We start from the raw sequence: 26,271 nt of genomic DNA on the forward strand, positions 1-26,271 counted from the left end.
CCACAGTCAGTGCTCAATGAATACTGGTAAGGAAAAAAATGGTTCATTGAGGAGATTTTTGCAGTAATTCAGGTGACTGATGACATTTGACCTTTGTGAATGAATCTCCAATTCTGCAATTGGGTGGATTCTCTACCTATAGGTAAAAGAGGAAGAGGACAAGAAATATTTCCTGTTCTCTCAATAACTTTCCAAATAACATGTCATAAGAAGCCTCCTCATTCTACTCTCCAACATATTAAAAGCCTAAGACTGAGCCAGGTGCAGCGGCTAACGCCTCTAATTCCAGCACTTTGGGAGGCCAAGGCAGGGCAATCTCTTGAGTTCAGGAGTTTGAGACCAGCCTGGGCAACAAAGTGAGACTCCCCTCGCCCCCCTCCGCCCTGCCAACCCCCTCCATCTCTACAAAAAATTAGCTGGATGTGGTGGCATTTTTTGTCACTAATCCCAGCTACTCAGGAGGCTGAGGTGGGAGAATCGCTTGAGCCTGGGAGGCAGAGGTTGCAGTGAGCTGAGATTGAGTTTGTGCCACTGCACTCCAGCCTGGGCAATACCGTCTCAAAAAATTAATTAATTAATTAAAAAAAAAAAAGGCATAGGTCCATAGCCCTTTAGAACTGGAAGAACTAGGCCAAGCCCATCATTTGAACTGAGCCTTGACAACTATTAGCCGTCAGCCATTTATGGAAAGTCGCACAGTACTCAGGACTGGAAGTCTGGTCTTTGAAACCTGTCAGTCCACGGTCATTTAACCTGCCTGTTTGTAAAACAATGTACTGTTACTTAAGTATACTTTTTAATAGGAAAAACTGAGTGTAAGCAAGAGTATCAAAGTGGTGTTCTGATGCCTGCATTCAGCTTCTGCAGCGTGTACTTCACAGGCACAGGTGCTTAGGACGTTGCCCCGCCGAGACTGTAGTTCATGTCCCGCCTACCACCGGGTAACGCCGGTAATGCTGACCTGGCTCCATTATTCGTATTAATTTATTTAGCTAGCAGGGGAACGACTAGGTAATGCAGTCTTAGTTGCTAGAGAGGAAGAGGCAAGACTCCGCCGGCGCCCAGCATCAGAGCGTGACAACAAGCAGGACCGGAGGTTGGGAAAAAACACAGGGACAGAATGAATGTGTGCATGGGGGAGCTGTGCTGGGGAGAGGGCAAGAGGCTGTGATCAGATTATCTGAGGTTTCATAACTTTTATATAAAGACCAAGGAACCAAATGAAAACCCAACTCTTCCAGGGAGTCCTGGAAAGTTCGAAGGACCTCGTTTGAGGGAGCGAGTCCCCGCAGCTCGCGTCCGCATCTCCCCCGCGGTTCCCCCAGGACAGGGGCCGCCCCAACCCGGGCGCGCTGAGCCCGGCCGCGCCCCTAGCCCCTTCTCTCTCTGCCTCCTCGGCCCGAAGGGAAACACAGGCTCGAGCAGCACTCGGGGCTCATCCATCAGCCGCGGAGGCAAAGGGGGAGGAGAAAGGAGGCGGGAGGCGGGAGGAGGAGTTTCTGGGCGGCCGAGAGCCCCCGGTGGGGCCGGCGGAGGAGCGCCCTTCCCCCCGCGCGCTGATTGCTGTGGCGTCCTGCCCGTCCCCGCCCGCGTGTGTGCGAGGGAGGGCGAGTGCGCCGGGTCGGCCTGATGGGGGTAATCGAGGGTTTCGGGGACGCCGAGCGGCACTTTCCTCTTCCCAGTGAGTGAAGGAGGGCAGTCGGCGGCTCTCGCGCCCCGGCCACTTTCCCTGCGCGATTCCCGGAGCTCCCTGCAGGAGGTGAGAGTCCCCAGCGGGTCCGGATGGCGTAGTTGTGCCGCGGCGCAGCAGCTGCCCGAGCTCGCCGCCGCCGAGCGCTGGGCGGGGAAACTTTCCGCCGCTTTCCTCCAACTTGCCGCGGGTGGATCTCCGCTGGACACACCGCCTCTGAGGTACGTGCCGGCCCAGCCCCGCGGCGCTGCAGCCCGCCCGGGCTGTGGGGTCTGCAGGCTGCGCGGTGCCCGTCCGCGCGGCGCGGGCTGCCAGTGCCTACTTCCCGGCCAGGGTCGCTCCAGCTTCTGGGACCTCCGCGCTTGGGAGGGCGGCGCTGGTGGGGGAGTGTTTACGCTCCGGGGAGCGGGCACCGGTGGCCAGCGGTGCGTGGGGAGCGGCCGCACGGGCAGGCAGTGCTCCGGACGATGCGCAGTGCTGGGGAGGAATTCTCCACGCCCGCCCTCACTCTTCCTCTCCGCGGGTCCTTGTGACCCCTGCGGGGCGCGGCGGCCACTTCCCTCCGGACGCGTGACAGCGTCGGTGGGAATGGTTTGTTGTGGGTTCGCAGTCAATTGCCATGGCCCAGGCTGTGGCTCCCGACTAGTGCACGGACGCGGTTTGCGTTCCCCGCGGACCGCGCCCTCAGGGTGCCTTGCGGGCTGCGCCGCAAGCTGCAACTCGGCCCCCCAACGCAGAGAATGCGCCCCGGTTTATTTTGAAGGCTCTCTTCTGTATTCATTTGGTTAGGATAAACTTGGAAATCTTGGACTGTCGCTAGAAGAATCTGCTTGCAGACTTGATCTTATTAGGGCATTTGCCCCGCTTTGCAGAATCGCATAGTGTCAAGAGCGGACGTGTCAAGCATGAATTACCTTGGCAAAGTAGAACTTAGTGGATTTGGTGTCCTCACAAAAAGCTGGAAGAAGAAAACCGTTCAATTTCCCTAGCTGTGAAGTGGGGATAGTAGTACTTGCCCCGTAAAGTTGCTGTGAGCATCGAATGATTTAATGTGTGTAAGGTGCTACAACAGTGCCTGGCACAGAGTAATTAAGCACTGCACGGAGGTTAGCGCTGCTTGCCGTTAGCCCTGTGGTGGCAGGATAGGAGCAGCGAGGGCAGAGGATAGTAGGAGTGACAGGCTGTGCTGGGGAACCGGGCGTATTCTGAGTTTTACGTCCTTCCGAAGAAATGAGCGGTTTGGGAGAAGTCTCCACAGGTAGTAAAAACACGTCAAGACCATTTCTTCTTCCTAAATGGTACTCAGACTGCAAACAGTGATTTCAGTGTGAACTCAGTTGTTTCTTTTGGATGATAATAGCAGCTAACGTTTAGTAAGCCCATACTGTGTGCACTTAATCCTCACAGCATCTCTGTGGGAAAAGCACTATTAATAACCTTATTTTACAGATAAGACACTAGAGGTTAAGTTACTTGTCCAAGATCATACACAATTTTCTGTTAGTTCTGACTCCAAAGCTAGCTTTCTCCCTCGAGAGCGGCAAGTGCAGGCCGATTTGTGTGTACATAGATTTGTGTGCATAGCCCCATGCATCTTCTCCCATCTTTCAGCTTTCTATTTGAGCTGAACGCATATCTCTTGAAACACACATAAGGTATCTGTGATGAATTTAGGTGATTTTACATACTTATGAGGGTGCTGAATTAAAGTTCCTCTAACACTGGCCCCAAATAATTATGAATAGAACTCTGACTTATATTAATTAACATGGATTTTGTGTGTGTGTGTGTGACAGTCTCGCTCTGTCCCCAGGCTGCAGTGCAGTGGTGCGATCTCGGCTTACTGCAACCTCCACCTCCCGGGTTCAAGAGATTTTTCTGGCTCTGCCTCTCGAGTAGCTGGGACTGCAGGCGCGCACTACCACGCCTGGCTAACTTTTGTATTTTTAGTAGAGATGGCGTTTCACCATGTTGGCCAGGATGGTCTCGATCTCTTGACCTCGTGATCCACCCACCTTGGCCTCCCAAAGTGCTGGGATTACAGGCGTCAGCCACCACGCCTGGCCAACATGGATTTTTATTCTTAATTTCTTTTATTAATTCTCCAGACATTGTTGATCACCATTACTTGGCTTCCTTAGGAAACAGCTTGGGGTTGGCACAGGAGGCAGGGAAATAATTCTTACCCCCTTAAGGGCTATTAACATGAAATTGATTTCATGCCATTGTGTCAGTTAAAGGATGTTGCTCTGTTTCTTGCTGTTCTTTGCTTTTGGCTTTATTTCTGCATTGTTTAGTGTTTCAAGGCTTAAGCTTTTTTTTTTTTTTTTTTTTTGGCCCTTCGGTTTGTCATTTGTCAACTTTAATTTTTCCTGTTTTGATGGAATCTGACCGTTACATGGCAGCTTTGCCTAACAACTGTTGATTCAGCTCATGTTTTTAAATATAAAAAATCACCAACATACTTTTGAACCCCAGCACTTCAAAGGCAACCCCTGGGGAGTTCATTGTTATTTTGAATATTAGTCAATAGGGGGAGCATAACACACTGTTGATATCTGTAAGGCGCATAAACCCGTTTTTAGAGTATTAAACATATATTTTGAAAAGGGAGGGCAAAATATCTAGCAAAATAACCAAGTTGCTTTTGGAGTTTATAATGGAGGACTAGATTTAATTTGAACTGATTAAGAATGACCTTGAGGACAGGGCCTGTGTGTTGAATATATGTCAAGAACGCCATGGTGGCTGGACAGATAATAAACACACATACAGTTTTTTTTCAATTTGTTTCCGTAAATGGTGTTTAGGCCAGGCACAGTGGCTCACACCTGTAATTCCAACACTTTGGGAGGCTGAGGTAGGAGGATCACTTGAGCCAAGGAGTTCGAGACCAGCCTGGGCAATATAGTGAGACCCCATCTCTTTAAAAAGTGAAGTTTGAATGTAAACTAATTTTGTGTAGTTTGAATAATATTTCAACTTATCTAGTAGAACTGGAAATCCAAAGGAATTTGTTGTGAATGCTTTGTAATGATCCTCATTTGTCTTTTGTAGAAAACTGGATATAATGAATTTGTTCTCAGGGAGGTTGGTGTGTTCACAATCCTGTCATCATCTTTCATTAACATCTTCTAAGTGCAAGACAATAGGGGATCAGTAATCCTAAATAACAGCAGTTCTATTGCTGTGCATTCCTCAGAGGCTTATGTTAATGTTCAAGTATAGTAATAGTTCAGATGTATCATATTTGATACTAGTATAGGTGTGATGTGTCTATGAATACTCATACCTGTAAATATAAACAATAAGAATAAATATGCTTGGAAAATCAAACTTGACTTTTTTTTTTTTTTTTTTTTTTTTTTTGAGACAGAGTCTCGCTCTGTCGCCCAGGCTGGAGTGCAGTGGCCGGATCTCAGCTCACTGCAAGCTCCGCCTCCCGGGTTCACGCCATTCTCCTGCCTCAGCCTCCCGAGTAGCTGGGACTACAGGCGCCCGCCACCTCGCCCGGCTAGTTTTTTGTATTTTTTTAGTAGAGACGGGGTTTCACCGTGTTAGCCAGGATGGTCTCGATCTCCCGACCTCGTGATCCGCCCGTCTCGGCCTCCCAAAGTGCTGGGATTACAGGCTTGAGCCACCGCGCCCGGCCTCAAACTTGACTTTTAAAAAAAAGTTTTTGGCTGAGTGCGGTGACTCATGCCTGTAATCCCAGCATGTTGGGAGGCCGAGGCAGGTGGATCACTTGAGGTCAGGAGTTTGAGACCAGCCTGGCCAACATGGCGAAACCCAGTCTCTACAGAAAATACAAAATTTGCTGAGTGTGGTGGTGCACACCTGTAATCCCAGCTACTCCAGAGGCTGAGGTGGGAGGATCCCTTGAGCCCAGGAGGTGGAGGTTTCAGTGAGCTGAGATCGTGCCACTGCATTCCAGCCTGGGAGACAGCGAGGCTCTGTCTCAAAAAAAAAAAAAAAGGTTTTTAAGTTTTGTCTGTAGTTTTGTAGGCCAGTTTCCTTTCTTGTTTCTTGCGTATTATGTAGGTTTTTTTTTTTTTTTTTTTTGAGACAGAGTCTCACTGTGTCACCCAGGCTGGAGTGCAGTGGAGCAATCTTGGCTCACTGCAACCTCTGCCTCCTGGGTTCACGCCATTCTCCTGCCTCAGCCTCTGGAGTAGCTGGGACTACAGGCACCTGCCACCACGCCCAGCTCATTTCTTGTATTTTTAGTAGAGATGGGGTTTCACCGTGTTAGCCAGGATGGTCTTGATTTCCTGACCTCATGATCCACCCGCCCCGGCCTCCCAAAGTGCTGGGATTATAGGTGTGAGCCACTGTGCCCGGCCCTGTATTATGTAGTATTGATTTACCTTTATTACATTTACCACGTTAGGGTCCCATGGATCCTATTTTAAAATAACTTTCAAAATTAGTCTAGTCCCTTCTTTTTAAATCTTAGCATTGCACTTACACTACAGAGTAGCATTTATTTAGGATCTCATTTAGTCTTCTATGCTTTGCTCTAGTTTACTCAAGTAATTCAACAAACACTTATAACCTCCTACTCCCTACTAGGCTTATGGTTCCTGGTCTTGGAGCTTGGCAAATTAATTGTCCTTATTCAGTGCTCTGACAGCGGGGGGGCCAAAATGCCTTCAGGTTGCTTAGGGGTTTCTTACAGAAAGCCTTTCGTTTGCTTGAAGGAAAGTGTTGCTCCATTCTTTTTTTTTTTCTTTTTTCCCTTCTTTTTAAGACTCAGAGGAATTAATTTTTCTCTCTTGCATGCAAACTTGGTTGTGACTTGTGAAAGTCAGGTGAGTGCTTGTTTTTCTGAGGGCAGAATCGGAGCCTAAGAGCCCAGGGAACTCAACTGTCCTTTGAGTTTTAAGAAGGTGATCACTGCTGACTTCTTCAGTATATAAGTGATGACCAATTTCCTGGGTTCAAAAATCTGTGAAAGGACCTGACTTTACATTTTAAGATTAATAGACAGAACAGTTAGAGCTTAGACAGTGGCTGTGTAAGTAGTAACTTTGCTGAAATATTTTGCCTGGATGATTCTGCTCTGTGGTCATTTTGAATTACCCCTGTTCTTGATAATTCATTTTGAAATGTATTTTTTGTGGTGCTTTCATTGCTGTTGGTTAAAAATTGTAATTGTCAGATTTATTTTTTATTTTTATTTATATACTTATTCATATAAAAATATATATAAATATATGTAAAATCTTACATATATAAAATCTAATATATAATCTAAAAATATGTATAATATATTTTATATATGTATATTTTGAGACAGAGTCTCACTGTGTTGCCCAGGCTGGTCTCGAACTCCTGGGCTCAAGTGATCCTCCTGCCTCATCTTCTCAAATTGTTGGGATTACAGGCATGAGCCACTGCTCCTGGCTGTCAGATTTATTAGCTACTAAAGGACAGTCTTCTTTTGCAGTCTTAACAGTTATTTAAAAGTGATTTTATTGCCATTTCCATCAGTCTACTGGAGCATTTTTCTTATATTTTTAAACTTATTTAAAACAATTGTAAATTTTAAAAATGTTAACTTTTTGAAATTTGCATAACTTGAGTTAGATAAATGTTTTTAGGGACCTTTAATGTAAAAGCAATCTTGTATTGCCACTAGGAATATAAACAATTTGGAATTTAACAGTGAATCTAGGTTATATGAAAAGCTAACCTTTAACACATAACAGTGAGCCTTCAGCAGATTGAGTGAGGGCATTTCTGTAGGAAGAAAATTAAGTGTACCAACAGCCGTAGCAGTAATTTCTGTGGTTCTACATCTTCAGAGTAACACTTGGAATGATAGCATTGTTTCTTTGCAGCATTTCATAAAACACAAGCTGTTGCTAATTTGTTCAGTTTCTAGTCAAGCTGAAATAAATCAACACAGCTTGGAAGGGACTTACAAGAAGGATCTGGGTTCATTTCCTGGGCTCTGTCCATTTCTAGATTTCTTATTTTATATCTTTTGAAATAGTACATTTGTTTGTTAACTGACATTGAGCTTTATTTTCTCTGCTTGCAAAGTCCTTGCTTAAGAATCAGCACAAATTTCCAAGCATTCTTCCTCCCCTCTTGAATAATGATTTTGATGTCTTGCTCTCTCAACCAAAATGTGTTTTTGAAACAACATTAATATAAATTCTGCATGAAGCTACTCTCATTTGGAACTTATTCTTCATTTTTTATTCTTCAGTTTTTCAGGCCAAAGATGAAGACTTAATAGGCTGACAACTGCTTATGAGGGATAGAGACCATATTTAAAACAGAAGGTCTGGAACAAGAGCCCCAGAATGATGCCTTCAGGCCATCCTAATGTGCCCTGCTGAAGATAATTTTTTTGGTGTGGAGGGGGGCAGGACAGGGAGCTTAATGTCTGGTTTTTGTGCTGGTGTTTCTGTTATGTTGAAATCTTCTTCCAGCCTGGGAAGAGGATTTAGTTATATGTAGAGCCTGGCAAAGTTGATTTTTAGACTTAGATTTTAATGGTTTTTTTTTTTTTTTTTTTTTTTTTGACAGAGTCTTGCTCTGTCGCTGAGGCTGGAGCGCAGTGGTGTGATCTTGGCTCACTGCAAGCTCTGCTTCCTGTGTTCAAGCGATTATTGTGCCTCAGCCTCCCAAGTAACTGGGATTACAGGCGGGGGCCACCCCTCTGGCTAATTTTTGTATTTTTAGTAGAGACAGGGTTTTGCCATGTTGTCCAGGCTGGTCTCAAACTTCTGGCCTCAAGTGATCTGCCCTGCCTCGACCTCCCAAGGTGCAGGGTTTACAGGTGTGAGCCACCACGCCCACAAGCCGACTTTAATGTTACACTGTTGCCAAGATAATAATTTAGAATTAAGTCTGAAATGTTAGCTCTATCGTTACTTAAAAAAATGGTTATAAAGAAGCGTATACTCTCTGGACATTGGACTCTTAGTGAAAGGGGCCTTTGGAGTTGGGTGCTGTTTGCAGGAGGATGAAACACCTGCTTTTCTGTCCTTCCAGGCATATAATTCATTTCTCTGGTATATGCCGAAGGTCAGGTTTTTTGTGTAAAATTGCTGATGGATCATTTGTAAAAACACATTTAAGTTGATTAGTCCTTGAAAAATGATCTTTAGAAAACAGTCTTTACAGATACTAGTCCTTGAGCTTTCCTGTGGATCAGATTGCCTTGGGCGAAGGTCTGCAGTTTCACAGGCATGACTCACTACCTTTCATAGGTGAGAACATCACATGGGCCAGGTGGAGGGTCTAGTAGGACTCCGGATTTCTTTTTAAATTTGTATCATACTATTTTGCTAATGGAAACTTGACGAATACTTAAATCCATCTGGCAAGTGAAAAGGGTCCCTTTTGGGAGTATTCGTTTTGTTAGCATTTTTAGTGATTTATTGTTTTGACAGTGTGATATTGGTCCTTGGATGCAAAAATACTCTGGAGACTATTTGGAAATTTCATTTTATAATTAACTAACTGTGTGATAATTGCTGGAGCATAATGTGGCTTTTTTTTTTCCTTTTCTTTCTTGGAAGGTTATTTGAGGTGAAAAACTTAGATTCTAATCACAAAGCCTTGTGTTCATGTGGTACCCTGAGTACTTTTGTAAGATACTCACTGTGTTACTGTGAGTTATCTCTTTTATGGTTTTTTCTTTAAAACAAAACTCTTCTGACTCCCCATAAAGAATAAGTATCTCATTTTGTTAATTTAGATTTTGTGCAGTTGGCTGGCAAATTAAATTTAACTTTGAGGGAAAGCACCATTGACTCATTACATACATTTTGCATCATTGCAGTATAAGGTCTTCCCTATGTGTGTGGGAGAAGTTTCTGATCTAAATGGGCATGTTTCCTATTGCTGGTCTATCTTTTTGCCAAAACCTTTCTGAATAGACATTCCTATTCATTTTCTTATTTTCGAGACTTTAGAGAGATTGTTACTTGGTATGTATTCGTGATAAATCATCTGAATCCTGAAAAAAAACACTTAGGCCAACAACCCATTTTGTAAAGACACTTGTCTTTGAGCTTTTAAGCTGTCATACTCATTATTCATTACAATAGCTGTACAGCCATTGGATGTATCATGTTTTTTTGACACAGGAGCTAGGGGAAGGATGACCTACTAGTTGCATTTCACATTTTTCCATATTTATATCTTTTTTCAATTTGTGGCATCTTTATTTCATTGTTAGAGTGGTTGTTCTCTAAGATGTTCCAGGTTTTAATTTCATTCACTGTGTGGGCTAAATAAGGAGCTTTCCTGTAGAACCAATTCTTCTAAATTCCTGAAAATGTCAATTAAAAATTAGCCAGGCGTGGTGGTGTGCGCTTGTAGCTTCTCAGAAGGCTGAGGCAGGAGGATTGCTTGAGCCAGGAGGTTCAAGGCTGCAGTGAGTCTTGGTCATACTACTGCACTCCAGCCTGGGTGACACAGTGAGACCTTGTCCTTGTCCCCACCAAAAAGAAAAAAAAAGAAAATATGAAGAAAAAAGAAAATGCTTCCAAAAGGCATCCCATCTAGATACCATGCTGGTGAGGGCTTTTGGTCATGTTTGGGTGGGAGATAGCTGAACACAGAGCAGGATTTCAATGGGTAGGGAGGCTAGGAAAAGGAGGGGAGTGTCTAATTTGTTGGGAGAAAATCCACTTTTGCATAATAATAAGGGATTTAAGTGTTTTCTTTGGAGTTAATATATATTTCAAGTAGGTAGATAGGTAAGATGTTTGCAAAAGAAATTTTGCTAAGGTTGAGGTTCTGTAGTTGGCAACTCTTGTAACCCTGAAGATCCTGTTCTCTAAAGCCAGGAAAAAGTAGTCTGTTTCCAATTATGTATCACAAAAAATAGTGAAATTAAGCCAAGAAAAATGATCATTTGGGAGTTGGATTGCTTTTTTTGTAGAGGGTAAAGGAGAAAGGACTGTAGACACACATTTTAAAGAATCTGCTAGTTTTTCTGTTGGCTTTCAGATTTTTCTCAAATGCTCTGTATTGGAAATTAAGAATAATTTTAGGATTAAAGGCTTTTTCCTCCTTCGGCTTCTTTTCGTTTCTCAGAGAGCAAACAGAAGAACATTTAGGCAGTTTTTGCTGACATGAAGGGGTTTGGGTCCAGTGTTCCGGGACCCAGCTTGTTTTTGGTAAAGCCTTTTCCTGCCTAAATGGTCCCAGGTTATGGGCTCACAGCATCATGCCTGGTAGTGGTGCTATGGTTTTTGTTATGTGATTTTTTTTTTTTACCATGCTTTGAACTGAAATGTAGTCCCTGCTGCCTAGCATTATTCTGCTGGAGGAGAAAATTAGGGATGTTAGTGTGAGAAAAGGTATGGAGGTGCGAAGCCTAGCATTTGGATGATGTGTGGGTGAATCTATTGTCCTCAGCACTTGTCAGAAGCCAACTAGCCTTTCCGGATGCCTACTGCTAGTTTCAGGATTAGTGGTCCTGTGAGACCTAGGTGTTAACTAAGAAATCTCCTTTCCACCGCCAGAAGATCACCCCCGGCAGGTCTTAGTTCCTGTTTCTCATACCTTACACCTCCACAGAGTGTTGAATAAGACTTTCCTGATGCTACATAATCTTTGATAACTCTTAGTCTTGTCACTGAGGCTAATGTGTTTTAGCTCTTGGTGCTTTTCTTCTCACCTCCCATTTACTCTCCTGCCTGCTGCTGGCTCCCACGCCCACCACACCCCCATGAGGTGTTAGAAGAGGTGCGAAGTGCAGAGTGCAAAGTTGCATTTGCTGCTTTACTTTCCTTTTTCCCCCATTTTTTTTTCTTGGTTTCCCTGAAATGAGTTCTCCTGGTTTTCCTCTTATGTTCCAGATGTCTCTTCAGTCTTCCATTTCGTTCCTTTTTTTTTTTTTTTTTTGAGATGGAGTCTCACTCTGTTGCCCAGGCTGGAGTGCATTGGCACGACCTTGGCTCACTGCAATCTCTGCCTCACGGGTTCAAGCAATTCTCCTGCCTCAGCTGCATACTCCCACCCCCCGAGTAGCTGGGATTACAGGCGTGCATCACCACGCCCAGCTACTTTTTGTATTGTTAGTAGAGACAAGGTTTCGCCATGTTGGCCAGGCTGGTCTTGAACTCCTGACCTCAGGTGCTCTACCTGCCTCAGCCTCCCAAAATGCTGGGATTACAGACGTGAGCCACAGTGCCCGGCCCAGTCTTCCTTTTGAATGCTTGATCCCTATGGGTTGACATTTTCCAAGGTTCCATTTTCCTTTCCTCCCCTCTCCTTCCCTCCCTTCCTCTTTTCTTTTTCTTGTCTTTTCAGTCTACATTGAGTTGCTCATATTTCTGTGCTTCAATATCAACAGCTCCCAGTTTTTTCACACCCATATTTCCAACAGCCTCTCAGACAGTGCCATCTGGTTTTTCTGTAGGTTTTTCTATTACAGTCCAAAAGCCACCATATTACTTCTCTGTGGTCCATAGTCTCCACAGTGTCACCTTCTGTATTTCCCATGTCCCTTCTTCTCTGTGGGGGTTCTTGCTTACTCTTCCAGGCTCTCACTGCTGCCAGCTCCTCTGGTGGGGCTTCATGTGGCTCCTCCTGGCAGGTGCTTCTCTTGCTGACTCATGAGAATGTTTTTTTCTTCCTTCGGCAGATTCCCTAGAGCAGGATCGAGTCTTACCATCTTGGTATCCTAGGTGTGTAGCATGGGCCTGGTTTATAGATATATTGAAAAATGGAATTCTTCATTTCAGCCCACTTCAGTTATGACTTTGGGGAAAGATCAGGCTTACAGTTGATATAAATTATAGCTATAGAAAAGACACAGGAAATCAACTCAGAATCATAGAGTTTAGGGTTAGAGTGGGGCTTAGAATAATCTTCCTTAAGTTTCTCTAAAGATGAGAACAACCAGAGAACGGTGTTCCCCTCCCTGCCCTTCTGCAGCCTGGTTCCCACCCAATAGCCAGAACGATTGTGATAAACCCTAAGTCAGATTCCTTCATTCCCTTGCTTAAGACACTCTAGGCTGGGAGCAGTGGCTCACGCCTGTAATCCCAGCACTTTGGGAGGCTGAGGCAGGCGGACCACAAAGTCAGGAGTTTGAGACCAGCCTGGCCAGCATGGTGAAACCCCATCTCTACTAAAAATACAAAAAATTAGCCTGGCATGGTGGCACGTGCCTGTAATCCCAGCTACTCGGGAGGCTGAGGCAGGAGAATCGCTTGAACCCAGGAGGTGGAGGTTGCAGTGAGCTGAGATTGCACCTGCACTCCAGCCTGGTGACAGAGCCAGACTCCGTCTCAAAACAAAACAAAACAAAAAACACTCTACTGTTTATTCTTGCCTTTCTCAGAATAAAAGCCAAAATTCTCACAGTGATCTGTAAAGCCCTGCACAACGAGCCCACCACTCTCATGCTGGTGACCCAGTTGACTTCCCTCTTGTGCTCTCTAGGCTGCTCACTCTGCTCCAGCAGCCACGCCTGATTGTTGGCCCGTGAGCACGCCAGATACGCTCTGTCTCAGGGCCTTTGCACGTGCTGTTTCCTTTGCTTGGAATGTTTTTCCCCAAATAGGTACAGAATTCGCTTTTGTTAGGTTCTTATTCAAAACAGACAAACCAAAACCTCACACACATACTTTGTCTCTCCCTTTTCTGCTTTGTTTTCTTAGCATTGGTCTGTATGTAATATATAATTATGTATCTTGTTTATAGTCTGTTTCCTCTAGCTAGAATGAACACTCCATCAGGGCAGGGATTTTTATGTTTTGTTCTCTGTTGAATACCCACACCTGGAACAGTCCTGGCATGAAGCAGGCACTTGATAAACATTATTAAATTAATAAATGAATGAGAAGCATCATTTTATGACTTTTTTTTTGGGGGGGGGCAGGGTCTCACTCTGTCACCCAGGCTGGAGTGCAGTGGCACAATCTTGGCGCACTGCAACCTCTACCTCCTTGGGTTCAAGCCATTCTCCTGCCTCAGCCTCCCAAGTAGCTGGGATTACAGGCACATGCCACCATGCCCAGCTAATTTTTTTTTGTATTTTTGGTAGAGACGGAGTTTCACCATGTTGGCCAGGCTGGTCTTGAACTCCTGATCTCAAGTGATTCTCCTGCCTTGGTCTCCCAAAGTGCTAGGATTACAGGCATGAGCCACAGCGCCCAGTCCATTTTATGGATTTCTTATAGCCCCAGTTATAGGTGCACTCAGGGCATTAAAAAGGGAAAATTGGGCCAGGCATGGTGGCTCAGGCCTGTAATCCCAACACTTTTGGAGACTGAGGACAGGAGTTTGAGACCAGCCTGGCCAGCATGGTAAAAACCCGCCTTTACTAAAAAAATACAAAAATTAGCTGGGCTTGGTGGCAGGCACCTGTAATCCCAGCTACTCGGGAGGCAGAGGCAGGAGAATTGCTTGAACCTGGGAGGCGGAGGTTGCAGTGATCTGAGATAGTGCCACTGCACTGCAGCCTGGGAAACAGAGTCCCTGCTTACAGGGACTGTAGTTGAGGTGGGAGAATAGCTTGAGCCAAGGAGTTTGAGGCTGCAGTGAGCTATGATCAAGCCCCTGCACACCAGCCTGAGTGACAGAGTGAAACCCTATCCCCCTCTCCCACCACCCCCTCAAAAAAAGAGAAAACCATCAGATCTCGGGGAAGGAGAATCTGATTTTTAAAAAACCTCATTTAAGACTCGTTGGACTAGAACACTGACCTCTTTTTCATTGTCTGACTCGAAGCAGCACCCGTGGGTCCCCCCATCCTTACAAGTGGTTTGGGAAGACTCCCATTTTATGTCTAACAGGCATGGGCTTGCTGAGGTTTCTCTCTGCCTGTGGTTTGCCCTTTAACCTAGCAGGCTACAAAGATGAAAAGCAAACACAACATTAAAGAAAAGAGCTAGGGAAGAGGGCAGGGGGAAACAGGGCAGAATTTCCTTGCAGCCCTGACATCTTGCCTTGTTTCTGTGCCCATCCCCTTGTCTGGTCACACAGTCCCGTCCAGAGCTGCCTTGCTTGGGGGCTATGTTCTGTCTTGAGACTTTTAGGCCAGATGACTCTTGAGGAGTTTTGCTTTGATATTCTAATTTCTTTGAAAACAAATCTTAATTTTAGGCAAAAAGGACAATGGAGAATGGATTATTTAAAATTAAATTACCATCTTTTGAAGTGAAGTTTTAACCCTTCTCAAGATAAGGGGTTGTCACTGAAATTTCTGCTTGCTTCTGCTGGTGGTGCTAGTGGGAAGTCAGGATTGGCAGGACCCCGTCTTGTGAAACCAATACCTTAAATCCATGGGGTAATAAATTCAGCTCTGAAGAAGTGTCAGACTCTTGTGGGTAGGGATTATGTGGAATGGAGTACATAATTTGTATTAGTGTAATAGTAAAGTTAGAGGAATTTGCCTCCTGCTCTTATTGAGATAACATCGGCATGGTTCCTACAGGGATAGGAAGCCCAGCCAAGAAAGTCAAAGGCTTAGGAGGAAGCTATTGGCCATGTACAAAGCCTGCAGTGTCATTCACCCTGGGATTCAAAGCTACCACATTGAAAATAAATTGTCTGGAATGGAACTGAGTTATCAGTGAGTAGTTAAAAATAATCATAGCTACCATTTCCTGAATTTCTAACAACATACTAGGGAGTAACTGCTTTATTTATTAATTTAATCATCATAACAACCCCATGAAGGAGATAGAATCATTATCTCTACTTTACAGATCAGGCGTGGAACTTTAAGTAAGTTGCCCAAAATTATATTGCTTAGAAAAGTCAGGTGGGGGATTTGAACTCAGGTAGGCTGTGGGAGCCCCACACTTTCCACTATGCTATACTGTAGTCTGCTTCTAGGACAAACCAAGCATGCTCTTACCTCAGGACCTTTGCATTCGCTATTCCCACTGCCTGGGAGGTTTTTCCTTTAGATTTTGTTGTAGCTTTGTCTCTTACCTCTGTGCTTAAATGTTACCTTGTCTGGGAGGCCCTCTTTGACCACCCTGTCTAAAATAGCATCCCTCCTGTCATCACTCTCTCTCCTTAACCTGCTTTATTTTCCTTTCCTAGGTCTTATCAGGCCTTGACATATTATTTGTTTGTTGTCTGTCTGTCCCTACCTTTAGAAGGTAAACTGTGTGAAAACAGGGTGTGTTTAATTTGCTGCTATGTGCCCACCTCCCTGAACAGTGCCCAAGACAGGGTAGGTGCTAATAAATGTTTGTTGAGTGAATGAATGAAGTCAACTAAAACTGCTGATCAAGGCCTGCCACCCTGGTTTCAGAACAAAATAATTTGTCCCTTGTGTCAGATCTCGTCAGACTACCCACCACCAGAAAGTGAGAGTCCATGCAGGGCCTGGTTGATATCTACAGTGGCTTAGTAATAGGCACAGTCCCTATTTTTTTTTGGTAAGTCAGCTGTTTCTGGAGGATTCCCTGTTTGTAGTGGTTAAGAGCATGGGCGTGGAATTACACAGACCTGGACTTAAGTCCTGGTGCCAGGATTTATAAGCTGGTGACTTCGGGTTGCTTAGCATGGTTTTTTTTTTTTGTTGTTTTTTTTTTTTTTTTTTTTTTTTTTTTTTTGTGACAGAGCAGAGTCCCACTCTCTCTGTTGCCTAGGCTGGAGTGCAGTGGTGCCATTGTAGCTCCCTTGCAGCCTTAAACATCTGGGCTCAAGTGATCCCCCTGCCTCAGCCTTCCAAGTAGCTAGGAATATAAGCATGCGCCACCATGCCTGGCTAATATTTGTGATTGTATTTATTTGTATTTTTTTTTGAGAAACTCATGATATTCAAATTATTTTTATTTTTTCTATGTTTCCCAGGCTGCTTGTGAACTCCTGGCTTCAAGTGAGCCTTTGGCCTCTGCCTCCCAAAGTGCTGGGATTATAGGTGTGAGCCACTGTACCCAGCCTTGCTTAGCATCTTGAAGCCTCACTTTTCTCACTACAAAATGGAGTAAAGGGCATCTCTCTCCTTGGGTTGTTGATAGGATTAAATGAGAAATTGTGATATACATGATAGGTGTTCAATAGGTGATAGCTGAGACATTATGTGGGTTCAGAAGAAAGCAGAGATGTCAGCTTCTGACAGGAAGGGGAATAAAGTATAGACACTTGATCAACCACAGAATAATTACAAAGCAGCATGTGGACAAGTCTTGGCTTTGCAACTAAGTAGCTGTGTAAAGCTGGGCCAGTTGTTGAGCCTTTCTAATTTTTGGTTTGCTAATCTGTAAAATTAAAGGGTCGGAGTAGATACTACCTATTTCTAGCATTCCAAGTTGGCTCTGACTAGAAGATAATGTGGAACGAATTATACACAAAATGTTAAGTGACAGAATGTTCACAGTAGGATGGGATTAATCAGAAGTCCCTTTTAGAATGAGGTGAGGACCATCAGTAGAGTTCTTAGACTTTGAGAAATAGCATAAAAATGGCAGATTGTGAAACAATGGGCAGATCTGACAAAATTCAGGTTTTATGTGTGCTTACATTGTTGGGAAGATACTGCATTTAAATAATTTTTATTTACATAAGTTATATATTAAAATAGCTAATGTAGTATTAATATTCTATTTATTCTTATGTTGTCAAGTTGAATATTTTTCTTGGATAACACTTTCCCGTTTTGTGAAGTTATTCCTGCTAGCCTTTACATAATTATGCATTTCAGATTTCTACAAGTGTGTTTGAAGTCTCATTTTCTAGAAGGGATTCAGGATTATTAGTCCATGTAATGACAATTATAGTATGATATAGAATAGAAGATTTTCTTATTTAATTTCTTCATATTAGAGATGAAGGAAGTAGGACCCAGAAGGTCTGAGCTGGTAAAACATGCTGATGGTTGCACTCCTGCCTCCTTTTCCTTTGAGGATGCCTGAGGTTCTTGTGCACAACTCTTATTTGTTATCGAGAAATGTTCTAATAACTTATCCTGCTGTACTATTTTTTCTGTTTTCTTTTTTTTTTCTTTTTTCTTTTTTTTTTTTGAGACAGTCTTGCTTTGTCGCCCAAGCCGGAGTGCAGTGGCGCTATCTCGGCTCACTGCAAGCTCCGCCTCCCGGGTTCACGCCATTCTCCTGCCTCAGCCTCCTGAGTAGCTGGAACTACAGGCGCCCGCCACAGCGCCCGGCTAATATTTTGTATTTTTAGTAGAGATGGGGTTTCACCGTGTTAGCCAGGATGGTCTCGATCTCCTGACCTTGTGATCCGCCCATCTCGGTCTCCCAAAGTGCTGGGATTACAGGCGTGAGCCACCGCGCCTGGCAGTTTTCTTTTTCTCTTTGAGACAGAGTCTTGCTCTGTTGCCCAGGCTGGAATACAGTGGCATGATCTCAGCTCACTGTAACCTCTACCTGCCGAGTTTAAGTGGTTCTCCTGCTTCAGCCTCCCGAATAGCTGAGATTACAGGCATGTGCCACTACACCCAGCTAATTTTTGTATTTCTTGTAGAGATGTGATTTCACCATGTTGGTCAGGTTGGTCTGGAACTCCTGACCTCAAGTTATCTGCCCACCTTGGCCTAACAAAGTGCTGGGATTGCAGGTGTGAGCTACAGCTCCTGGCCTGTACTATTTTTATTGTAGTATACACAGTAGTTTTTTATACCTGTAGTCCACTGTGGTACCTTCATTAGATGCCCACTGTCAGCCAAGTGTAGGTAGACTATGATCTGCCTTGCTGGAATTAAGACAGTGGGAAAGCCGTACCTGGAAGGAAATAATTACATAATAATTACAACCTGAAGGGTTGGAGGGTTGGATTGTACTGCGTTCTAGGTGTCCAAGTTTAACTTGGTCCAAGGGAATCAGAGGAGGCTTTCTTAAAGAAGTAAGGCTTATGCTGAGACCTGAAGATATTAGAAAGTGACCATCCTAGGGACCATGGAGGGATGTTGAGTTCTGATATAGTGAACATCACTTTTGGAAGGTGAGGACTTGGCCCTTTTGTGGGACTGAATTGACACTAGTGTGGCTGGAGCGTGCAGAAGATGAGCTTGGACTAACTAGACGATGGTTGGTGGCCATGTGAAGTTTTGCTCTTTATCTCGACAGCAGTGGGCAACCGTTGAAGAGTTTTAATTCTTAGTGTTTCACATGCCTGGGCTGTAAACCACCAGACCCGGCGCACTTTTAAATTTTTTGTAGAGACAGCTTTTCACTATGTTGTCCAGGCTATCGAAAGCTTTTTTCAATGGCCACGTGCTTGCTAGGGCCTGAGGGAGGATGACTGTTGTCCTGAGAATATTCTGATATGCTGAATTTTGCTTGAATAATTACAGCTTTATGATTTAAACCTTTCTGAGGACAGCTGATTCCTCACTCTAGGTAGCTTGGCTGGTTTGGTGGCAGTGCCAGATTGAGTTCCATAGCCCCCAGCCAAACCCCTGCGGCTAACTGGGAATCATCAGATAGAATCGAGAAGGACCCTGCAGCCCGATCCCTGTAACTTATACTGGAAATGTTGAGGCAGTGGCTTCACCCCCATTTGAACAGTTTGCTACATTATGAGTATCTTTAGAACTCGTACCTTGTATGGAATTTGGAATCATTATTTTTTGGTGATGGAGGGAATTTTTGAAATTCTAGGTGATGAAGTCTAATCTCCAAAATAATACAAAATTTGCTATAAACAACTTTCTGTTGCCTTGCTACTAGTAGTTTGCTTATTTTCTTTTTGAAAGTCTAGGTATATTTTAACCATAAAAGTACCAATGACTATTATTTGTTTAAAATAGACTGTGTGGGGCCAGGTGCAGTGGCTCACACCTGTAATCCTAGCACATTGGGAGGCTGAGGTAGGTGGGTCACCTGAGGTCAGGAGTTTGAGACCAGCCTGGCCAACATGGTGAAACCCTGTCTCTACTAAAAATACAAAAATTAGCCAGGCGAGGTGGTGCATGCCTGTAATCCCAGCTACTTGGGAGGCTGAGGCAAGAGAATTGCTTGAACCCAAAGGCAGAGGTTGCAGTGAGCTGAGATTGCGCCATTGCACTCCAGCCTAGGCGACCGAGTGAGACTCCATCTCAAAAAAAAAAAAAAAAAAAAATAAAATAAAATAAAATAAAATAGACTGTGTGGGCCATGTATTGTTTTAGGTACCATGCCTAATATTCTGTCTCATATATTATAATCAAAATATTGCTACCATTTTACAGATGAGGGAGTGGTAGGGGCTAAATGACTTGTTCAATGTAACACAGCTGGGTAAGCTAGGGTTTGAACCCCCAAATATAGTTCTTTATTGTAGCTTAAAAGCAGACACCCTTATAAATGAAAAGCTACAGAAACCTTTGGACCCAAAAATCTTAAATATGAAAAGGTGGTTCTTAGAGTATGGCAAGGGTGGGTGAAAAAGCCATCCTGGTTTGTGAGTTTGAATAAAACATGGTCTTTTCCAATTTTGTGAAATGTATCAACACCCACCCTCCCTTTTTCCTGTATTTTGCTTGGGAGTGAGGTGTGTTGTGCTTGGGATAGATGGAAGGGCTTTTAAGGACGGACTGAAGTTCAGCCCCAAGGAAACCAAGGCTGCTGGGGCCAGATCTGTTGATCATGCTCCCAGCCAGGAATGAGGGTGGTCCTGCTTTGGAGGGACAGCCCACCTCGCCTCTGAAGGCAGCCGGCACAGAACAGGTAGAGTGGAGTCAGGCTTCTCTGCTTTCCTCGTACCCTCTGTGCCTACTGCCTCCCCCGTGCCTATGGCCTCCCCTGTGCCTACCAGTACAGGTAGTTCCAGAGTAATCTTCCTCCTTTCTTTTCCTGCCACTGGCAGCCACAGAATGTTGGGACTTTAATCTGACACCTCAGGATAATAAATCTCTTTGGTAGAAACAGCTTGCTAATGATAAATGATAGTTTTAATACTGTACGTGCACAGTCTCATTTGATTCTTGCAACAACCCTGTGATGTAGGTAAATTTCGTCTGTTACAATCTTTACGAAGGAGGAAACTGAGGCTCCATTCTGATCTAAACCTCCATCCTTTCTTGTCTGACATGCTGTGAGAATCTCAACTGATTGTCCAGGCGCGCTGGCCTCACTTCAGTCTGTTCTCTGTACAGTGTGAAGGAAATCTTTAATAATCCCATCTGATCACGCCATTCCCTGTTTAAACCCCTCCTTGAACTTATTCCTCTTCTCTTTCCCTTTTTGCTCTGCAGCTCTCCTCCCTCCTGTAATGCTTCCTCTGCCTGCAATATCATTCCTCACCTGACTTTTTAAATCTTCACTTATCCTCAAGTTGTGGATACTTTTCCTTTAGAGCTCTGATTATATCGTGTAATTATATATTTGTGATTATTGTCTGTTTATCTCACCAGCTTTTAAGCCCACAAGGGCAAAAAACATGTCTCTTTGGCCATTGCTTAGCAGAGTAGGCAGTAAAGATTTGTTGAAAGGAGAAACTTCAGGAAATTAAATGTCTTGCGTGAAGTAGTAAATGATATTTTTACTAGGATATAAGCTCCCTGAGGGCAGGATTTTTGGTGTCTTTTTTCGTTGGTATATCCCTGGCATCTTGAACAGTGCCTGGCATATAGTAGTAATATTTATTGAATATTGATTGTGCTTGGATGTGAGTCCAAAGATTTCTTATCCAAATCTAGGACTTTTTCTCCCTTTGTGCCAAATCTGTTTGAAGATGGGGATTAGTTTAGTTCTGATTCTGAATCATCTCATGGATGTAGCCAGGCCATGTTAGCCATCTAAGGGGAAGCTACTAATTTTTTCTTACTGGCTCTTAGCCTATTGCCAGACATTCATTTTGCCACAGTTTTTCTCTTAGATGCAGCAAGATTTCTCTCCTCACCTTAGGAAATATTGTACCCAACTAGATCCTTTTGAATATTGGTTTAGAACATGATGGTTTTAAGGATTCATTTGGATGGGATTTTTTCAGCGAATCCTGGTCTTTACCTGTGCACTCTTTTGGGTCATGAGGGCATGAGGGGCAGTGCACTTAATAGACTCAGAAATAAACCCAGGGGATCTCTGAAATTAGCAGTGCATTTATTTATTTTTTTATTATTAAAAAAAAACCCATTAAGTCTCCGAATTTTCTTATGTTATTGATGAATACTAAGTGTTCATCAATTCATCAAAGTTCACCTACCTTTTAAATGGAACATGTTGCTTTCAAATGTGGGCAAAATGACTATTATTCCAAATTGCTCTTTCACGATCTCAGAGTATCCTATTTATATTTCTACTTTTTTTTTTTTAATACTTTATGTTCTAGGGTACATGTGTACAATATGCAGGTTTGTTACATAGGTATACATGTGCCATGTTGGTTTGCTGAACCCATTAACTCATCATTTACATTAGGTATTTCTACTGTTTTTTTTTTTTTTTTTAAGTGAAAGCAAGTTTATTAAGAATGTAAAGGAATAAAGGAATGGCTACTCCATAGACAGAACCTATATTTCTTTCTTTCTTTTTTTTTTTTTTTGAGATGGAGTCTCACTCTGTTGCCCAGGCTGTAGTGCAGTGGCATGATCTCGGCTCACTGCAACCTCCGTCTCCCGGGTTCAAGTGATTCTCCTGCCTCAGCCTCCCAAGTAGCTGGGATTACAAGCACGCACCACCGTGCCTGGTTAACTTTTGTATTTTTAGTTGCGCCAGAGTTTTGCCAGGTTGACCAGGCTGGTCTCGAACTCCTGACCTCAGGTGATCTGCCCAGCTCGGCCTCCCAAAGTGCTGGGATTACAGGCATGAGCCACTGCACCTGGCCAGAACCCGTATTTCTAAAGAAAGCATTTAGTTCATAAAGTCCAGAGATTCTTTGAGGTCAAAAAGTCAGGATTGGGAGTCCCTGGTGTTTACAGTCAGTGTGGTAGAACCTCACAGAAGAAAAGAGGAGTTTATATTTCCTTAGTTTTATCAAAGCTGCAACTTTTCGGAAGCCTTCAGTCCATCCAGCATTCTAATTAGGAAACTGATTCCTAAGTTGGGTGTTAAGGCACTGAGGTGTACAAGTTGTGGCCAAAACTGGAGTTCAGCTGAATGAGAATGACACGCTTCCCTTTTGCTTCCCCTCTGCCTTGGGAGCCTTTCACCACACTGGGGAGATTAGACAAAAACCTTCTGCAGTTTATTTTCTTTTTGAACAAGTTACATTATGGAGAGAATTTTAAGCTAAAAGAAGAAAAGCTCCCTTTTTGTTACAAACAGCAGTGTGCAGTTTCAGCTTGTCCAGGACTTCCTCAGAGATGTTTTAAGATCCGGTGTAAACTTGCTGTGGTTTGCCTTTGGGCATCAAACTGTTTAGCTTGGCTCTATTATATCCGTAATTGCTGCATTTTAATAATTGCCCAATATTCTTGTCAGCAATTTGCAGCCTATATTTTTAATGGAACCATTTGCCTTTCTTTTCCACAGGTTCGTTCAGACCTGGTTTAAACCCCTGGATTAACGCAGCACAGACCCTCAGACCCACTGCAGCTGTAGGCAGGGTGACGCAAGCTCATTAAATATTCCCACAAGCCTCGTGCCGCTTACAGTTTATGTGCTTCGTAAAATCCTCTGGGAAGTCATCTTCTTCTGAGATCTCCTTACAGGGTTTTGCTTTATAAAAGTTGTCTTTAACATTTGCTGACATAGCATATTCTTCCAGAGAGGTTTTTCCTTATCAAAATTATTACATAGGCAGGAGGCACTATAGTTCTTGTAAACCAGTTCACTAATTTAGGGAATCTAATATTTTGAAGGGAAAAAAATAGACACAGATACTCTTTGTGGTGGTTTAATTTTTAAGTTAACAGAGAAGATTTCCATGTGATCAGAGTTGATGTGGAATTATGGTGACAGAAATGTTGGACTTTGAGAGATAATTAAGTCAGTTTAATGGCTCCCAAATTACCTCTATAATTTAGTCAGCTTTTGAGACAAGCTGTGTCATTGATGACTTATGCCTCAACTTGACTGGTAATTTTGTTCTTTTAGTGAGTCCACTCTTTAGCTTATCTCCTTTTGTCTGTTGTAATGTTTGTTTTTCACTAAACAAAAGTTTGAACTGGATTTACAGTAGCTAAGACTTACATAAATAACTATACCTTAATTTCTCCACTTTATTGGTATAAATACCTCAAAGAGAATGGACAAGTAGCGATACAGTACAGTAATCATAGCTAACATTTATTTGGTTGGTTTTTATGTGCTAGGGATTGTTCTAAGCATTGTGTACGTATATTAACTAACTGAATCCTCACAACAGCCTACCATACATTTCCTACCACAGGATATGTTCATTCATGAAGAGTTCATGAAATGTTAGTTGCCTAACATTACCATTGGGGCAGAGTGGATTCACACCCAGGCAGATTTTTTATCTTTATCATAGTGCATATACTATTCATACAAGGATTTTAATCACTAACATATATCAAGATTGAACCATAGTGCCTCCTGCCTATATAATAATTTAGTTTTAAGACATATCTAAGAAATTCTTTTTGAAATTGGAACTTTACTGTTATCATTTCTGGATAGGTAATACTTGCAGATGTTATTAATACAAAACCCAGAAGGGAATTCAGTGAAAAGGCTTCCGCTCCCTCCCACCCCTGTCCTGCAGTCACCCTATTCATAGGCAATGTTACAATTGCAAAGAGCCATTTTAAATATCTTTCTCTTTGACAATTGATGCAATAGACTAAGACCATTTAATTACAAACTCATTAAAAATATTTTTTTTGTACTGTATCTTCACGCACCCACATTGGCTTTGTCTCTGAAGGTAGCGGGCAGCTCCTGTTGGGTGATATTTCCCGAGTGAAGATAATAAGGCCACAACCCCCAGGTGTGTGAGATGGCGCCTGGAAACTCCACCATTCTGCCTTTTCCAGGACCTAGATCAGGGAAGGTCTTTGCACTTTTACCCATAACTTTTATTCTTGATGAGAAGGAACCATGCCTGGAGCATAGTAAATGCTCAGTAAATGTTTGTTAATTGAACTTCTGTGAGTTGTGCCAGGCTCAGGGATAGAGGGCTGGAAAAATATACTTTGGAGTGTCTAAATCAGTAACCATTAGGGCCATGTGAGGAATATTCAAGTTAGGCAAGCCACCACAAAACTCTCATTCAAGACTCTGGATAGGAAAAGATTAGAAAGAACCTTCTAGATCCTCGAGTCCAGTAACCAGATAGTCTCAGATGGGCTGAGAGACAGGGAAGACTTTTCTCCTGTTAAAATGTTGGCAAACAGTTGAAATAAGGACCTTGCCTTTTTACGTTTCTTTATTTTTTTCAGATTGCTTCTCAGTGCAACTTAATTTGATCCTTGTGATAACTCTGTTATTATAACATTAGATTGAGTCTCTAATCAGAGCTGGTTTTGTTTTCTTGTTGGCACTAGGGTTGCATGTATCAAGTGTCATTGATAAGTTTGGTACCACAACTTAACTGGTGATGTTATATTTCAGGTGCACCTTGATTTTCTTCTGTAGTCCTGAAAATTCTCTATAAAACCAAAGATTTAAAATGTCAAAACAGGGCCAGGCGCGGTGGCGCACTCCTGTAATCCCAGCACTTTGGGAGGCCAAGGCGGGCGGATCACAACATCAGGAGTTCAAGACCAGCCTGGCCAACATGGTGAAACCCCATCTCTACTAAAAATACAAAAATTAGCCAGGTGTGGCGGCTCATGTCTGTAATCCCAGCTACTTGGGAGGCTGAGGCAGGAGAATCGCTTGAACCCAGGAGACGGAGGTTGCAGTGAGCCAAGACCATGCCACTGCACTCCAGCCTGGGCAACAGAGCAAGACTCCATCTCAAAAAGAAAACAAAAGTCAAAAACAAATATGTCATTGGCAAAAGTATTTGCAATAAAAATCTTTATTAGATAGTCACTGCCCTCAGTCTAGTTTGCTTGAGTGCTATTTGGCATCTTTTAAGATAAATTTCTTATATTATGCTTTTCAGAAATTCTCCATTTAACTTTAGTGTCCGTTTGTGAAGTTTCTTCATTAAGTTTGCTTATTGAAATTTGTTTTACAGGCAATTTGAAAATTGCAAGGAGGGACTTTAAGACTACTTCTGATTTGCAAAGATTGTGCTCTGAGCAGGCTGAAGTGACTGGATGAGACACACTTTTGGAGAAATAAAAATGACTTCCCATTATGTGATCGCCATCTTTGCCCTGATGAGTTCCTGTTTAGCCACTGCAGGTAAGTTGCATAATATAAATTGCATGTTTGTTATATATTTTTGGATACATTTTGTCCCAGTCTCTTTAGTTGAGAGGAATTTAGCCCATGTGGTGTTCATGCAGAACTTGAATATTTATGTTCTTTAGGGAAATAAAATATTTGACTACTGTGTAGATACATAATACATTGGTCTGTGCTATATTTTACTAGGTTGGTGCTGGCATTGTCATGTTAGTGATGCAGATACCTGGCTAACCTTGGTGGAGGAAGGAAGAGAACAAATACGCTAATGAATAATCCCACCTAATTTTGTTACATGCATAGATTGTTTTTATATATATATATTTTGAGATGAAGTCTCACTCTGTTACCCAGGCTGGAGTGCAGAGGCATAATCATGGCTTACTGTAGGCTTGACCTCCTGGGCTTAAGCGATCCTCCCACCTTAGCCTCCTAACT

The 26,271-nt window shown here is 43.2% G+C and overlaps 1 protein-coding gene across 2 annotated transcripts in view; it reads left to right on the plus strand.

The window, feature by feature from the left end:
- The first annotated feature begins 1,631 nt into the window (after positions 1-1,631).
- LOC105485380 (transforming growth factor beta receptor 3) overlaps positions 1,632-26,271 on the plus strand; it is a 206,646-nt gene continuing 182,006 nt past the window's right edge. Inside the window, exons 1-2 of one of the 2 annotated variants that reach the window (XM_011747676.3) lie at positions 1,632-1,911; positions 25,661-25,830. In XM_011747676.3, the coding sequence (XP_011745978.1) occupies positions 25,743-25,830 (88 nt within the window). In that variant the 5' untranslated portion in view covers positions 1,632-1,911; positions 25,661-25,742. The remainder of the gene's footprint in view (positions 1,912-25,660; positions 25,831-26,271) is intronic. The other variant, XM_011747675.3, reaches the window with a different exon arrangement.

This window comes from Macaca nemestrina, chromosome 1 (assembly GCF_043159975.1).
Source record: "Macaca nemestrina isolate mMacNem1 chromosome 1, mMacNem.hap1, whole genome shotgun sequence".
NCBI lineage: Eukaryota > Metazoa > Chordata > Mammalia > Primates > Cercopithecidae > Macaca > Macaca nemestrina.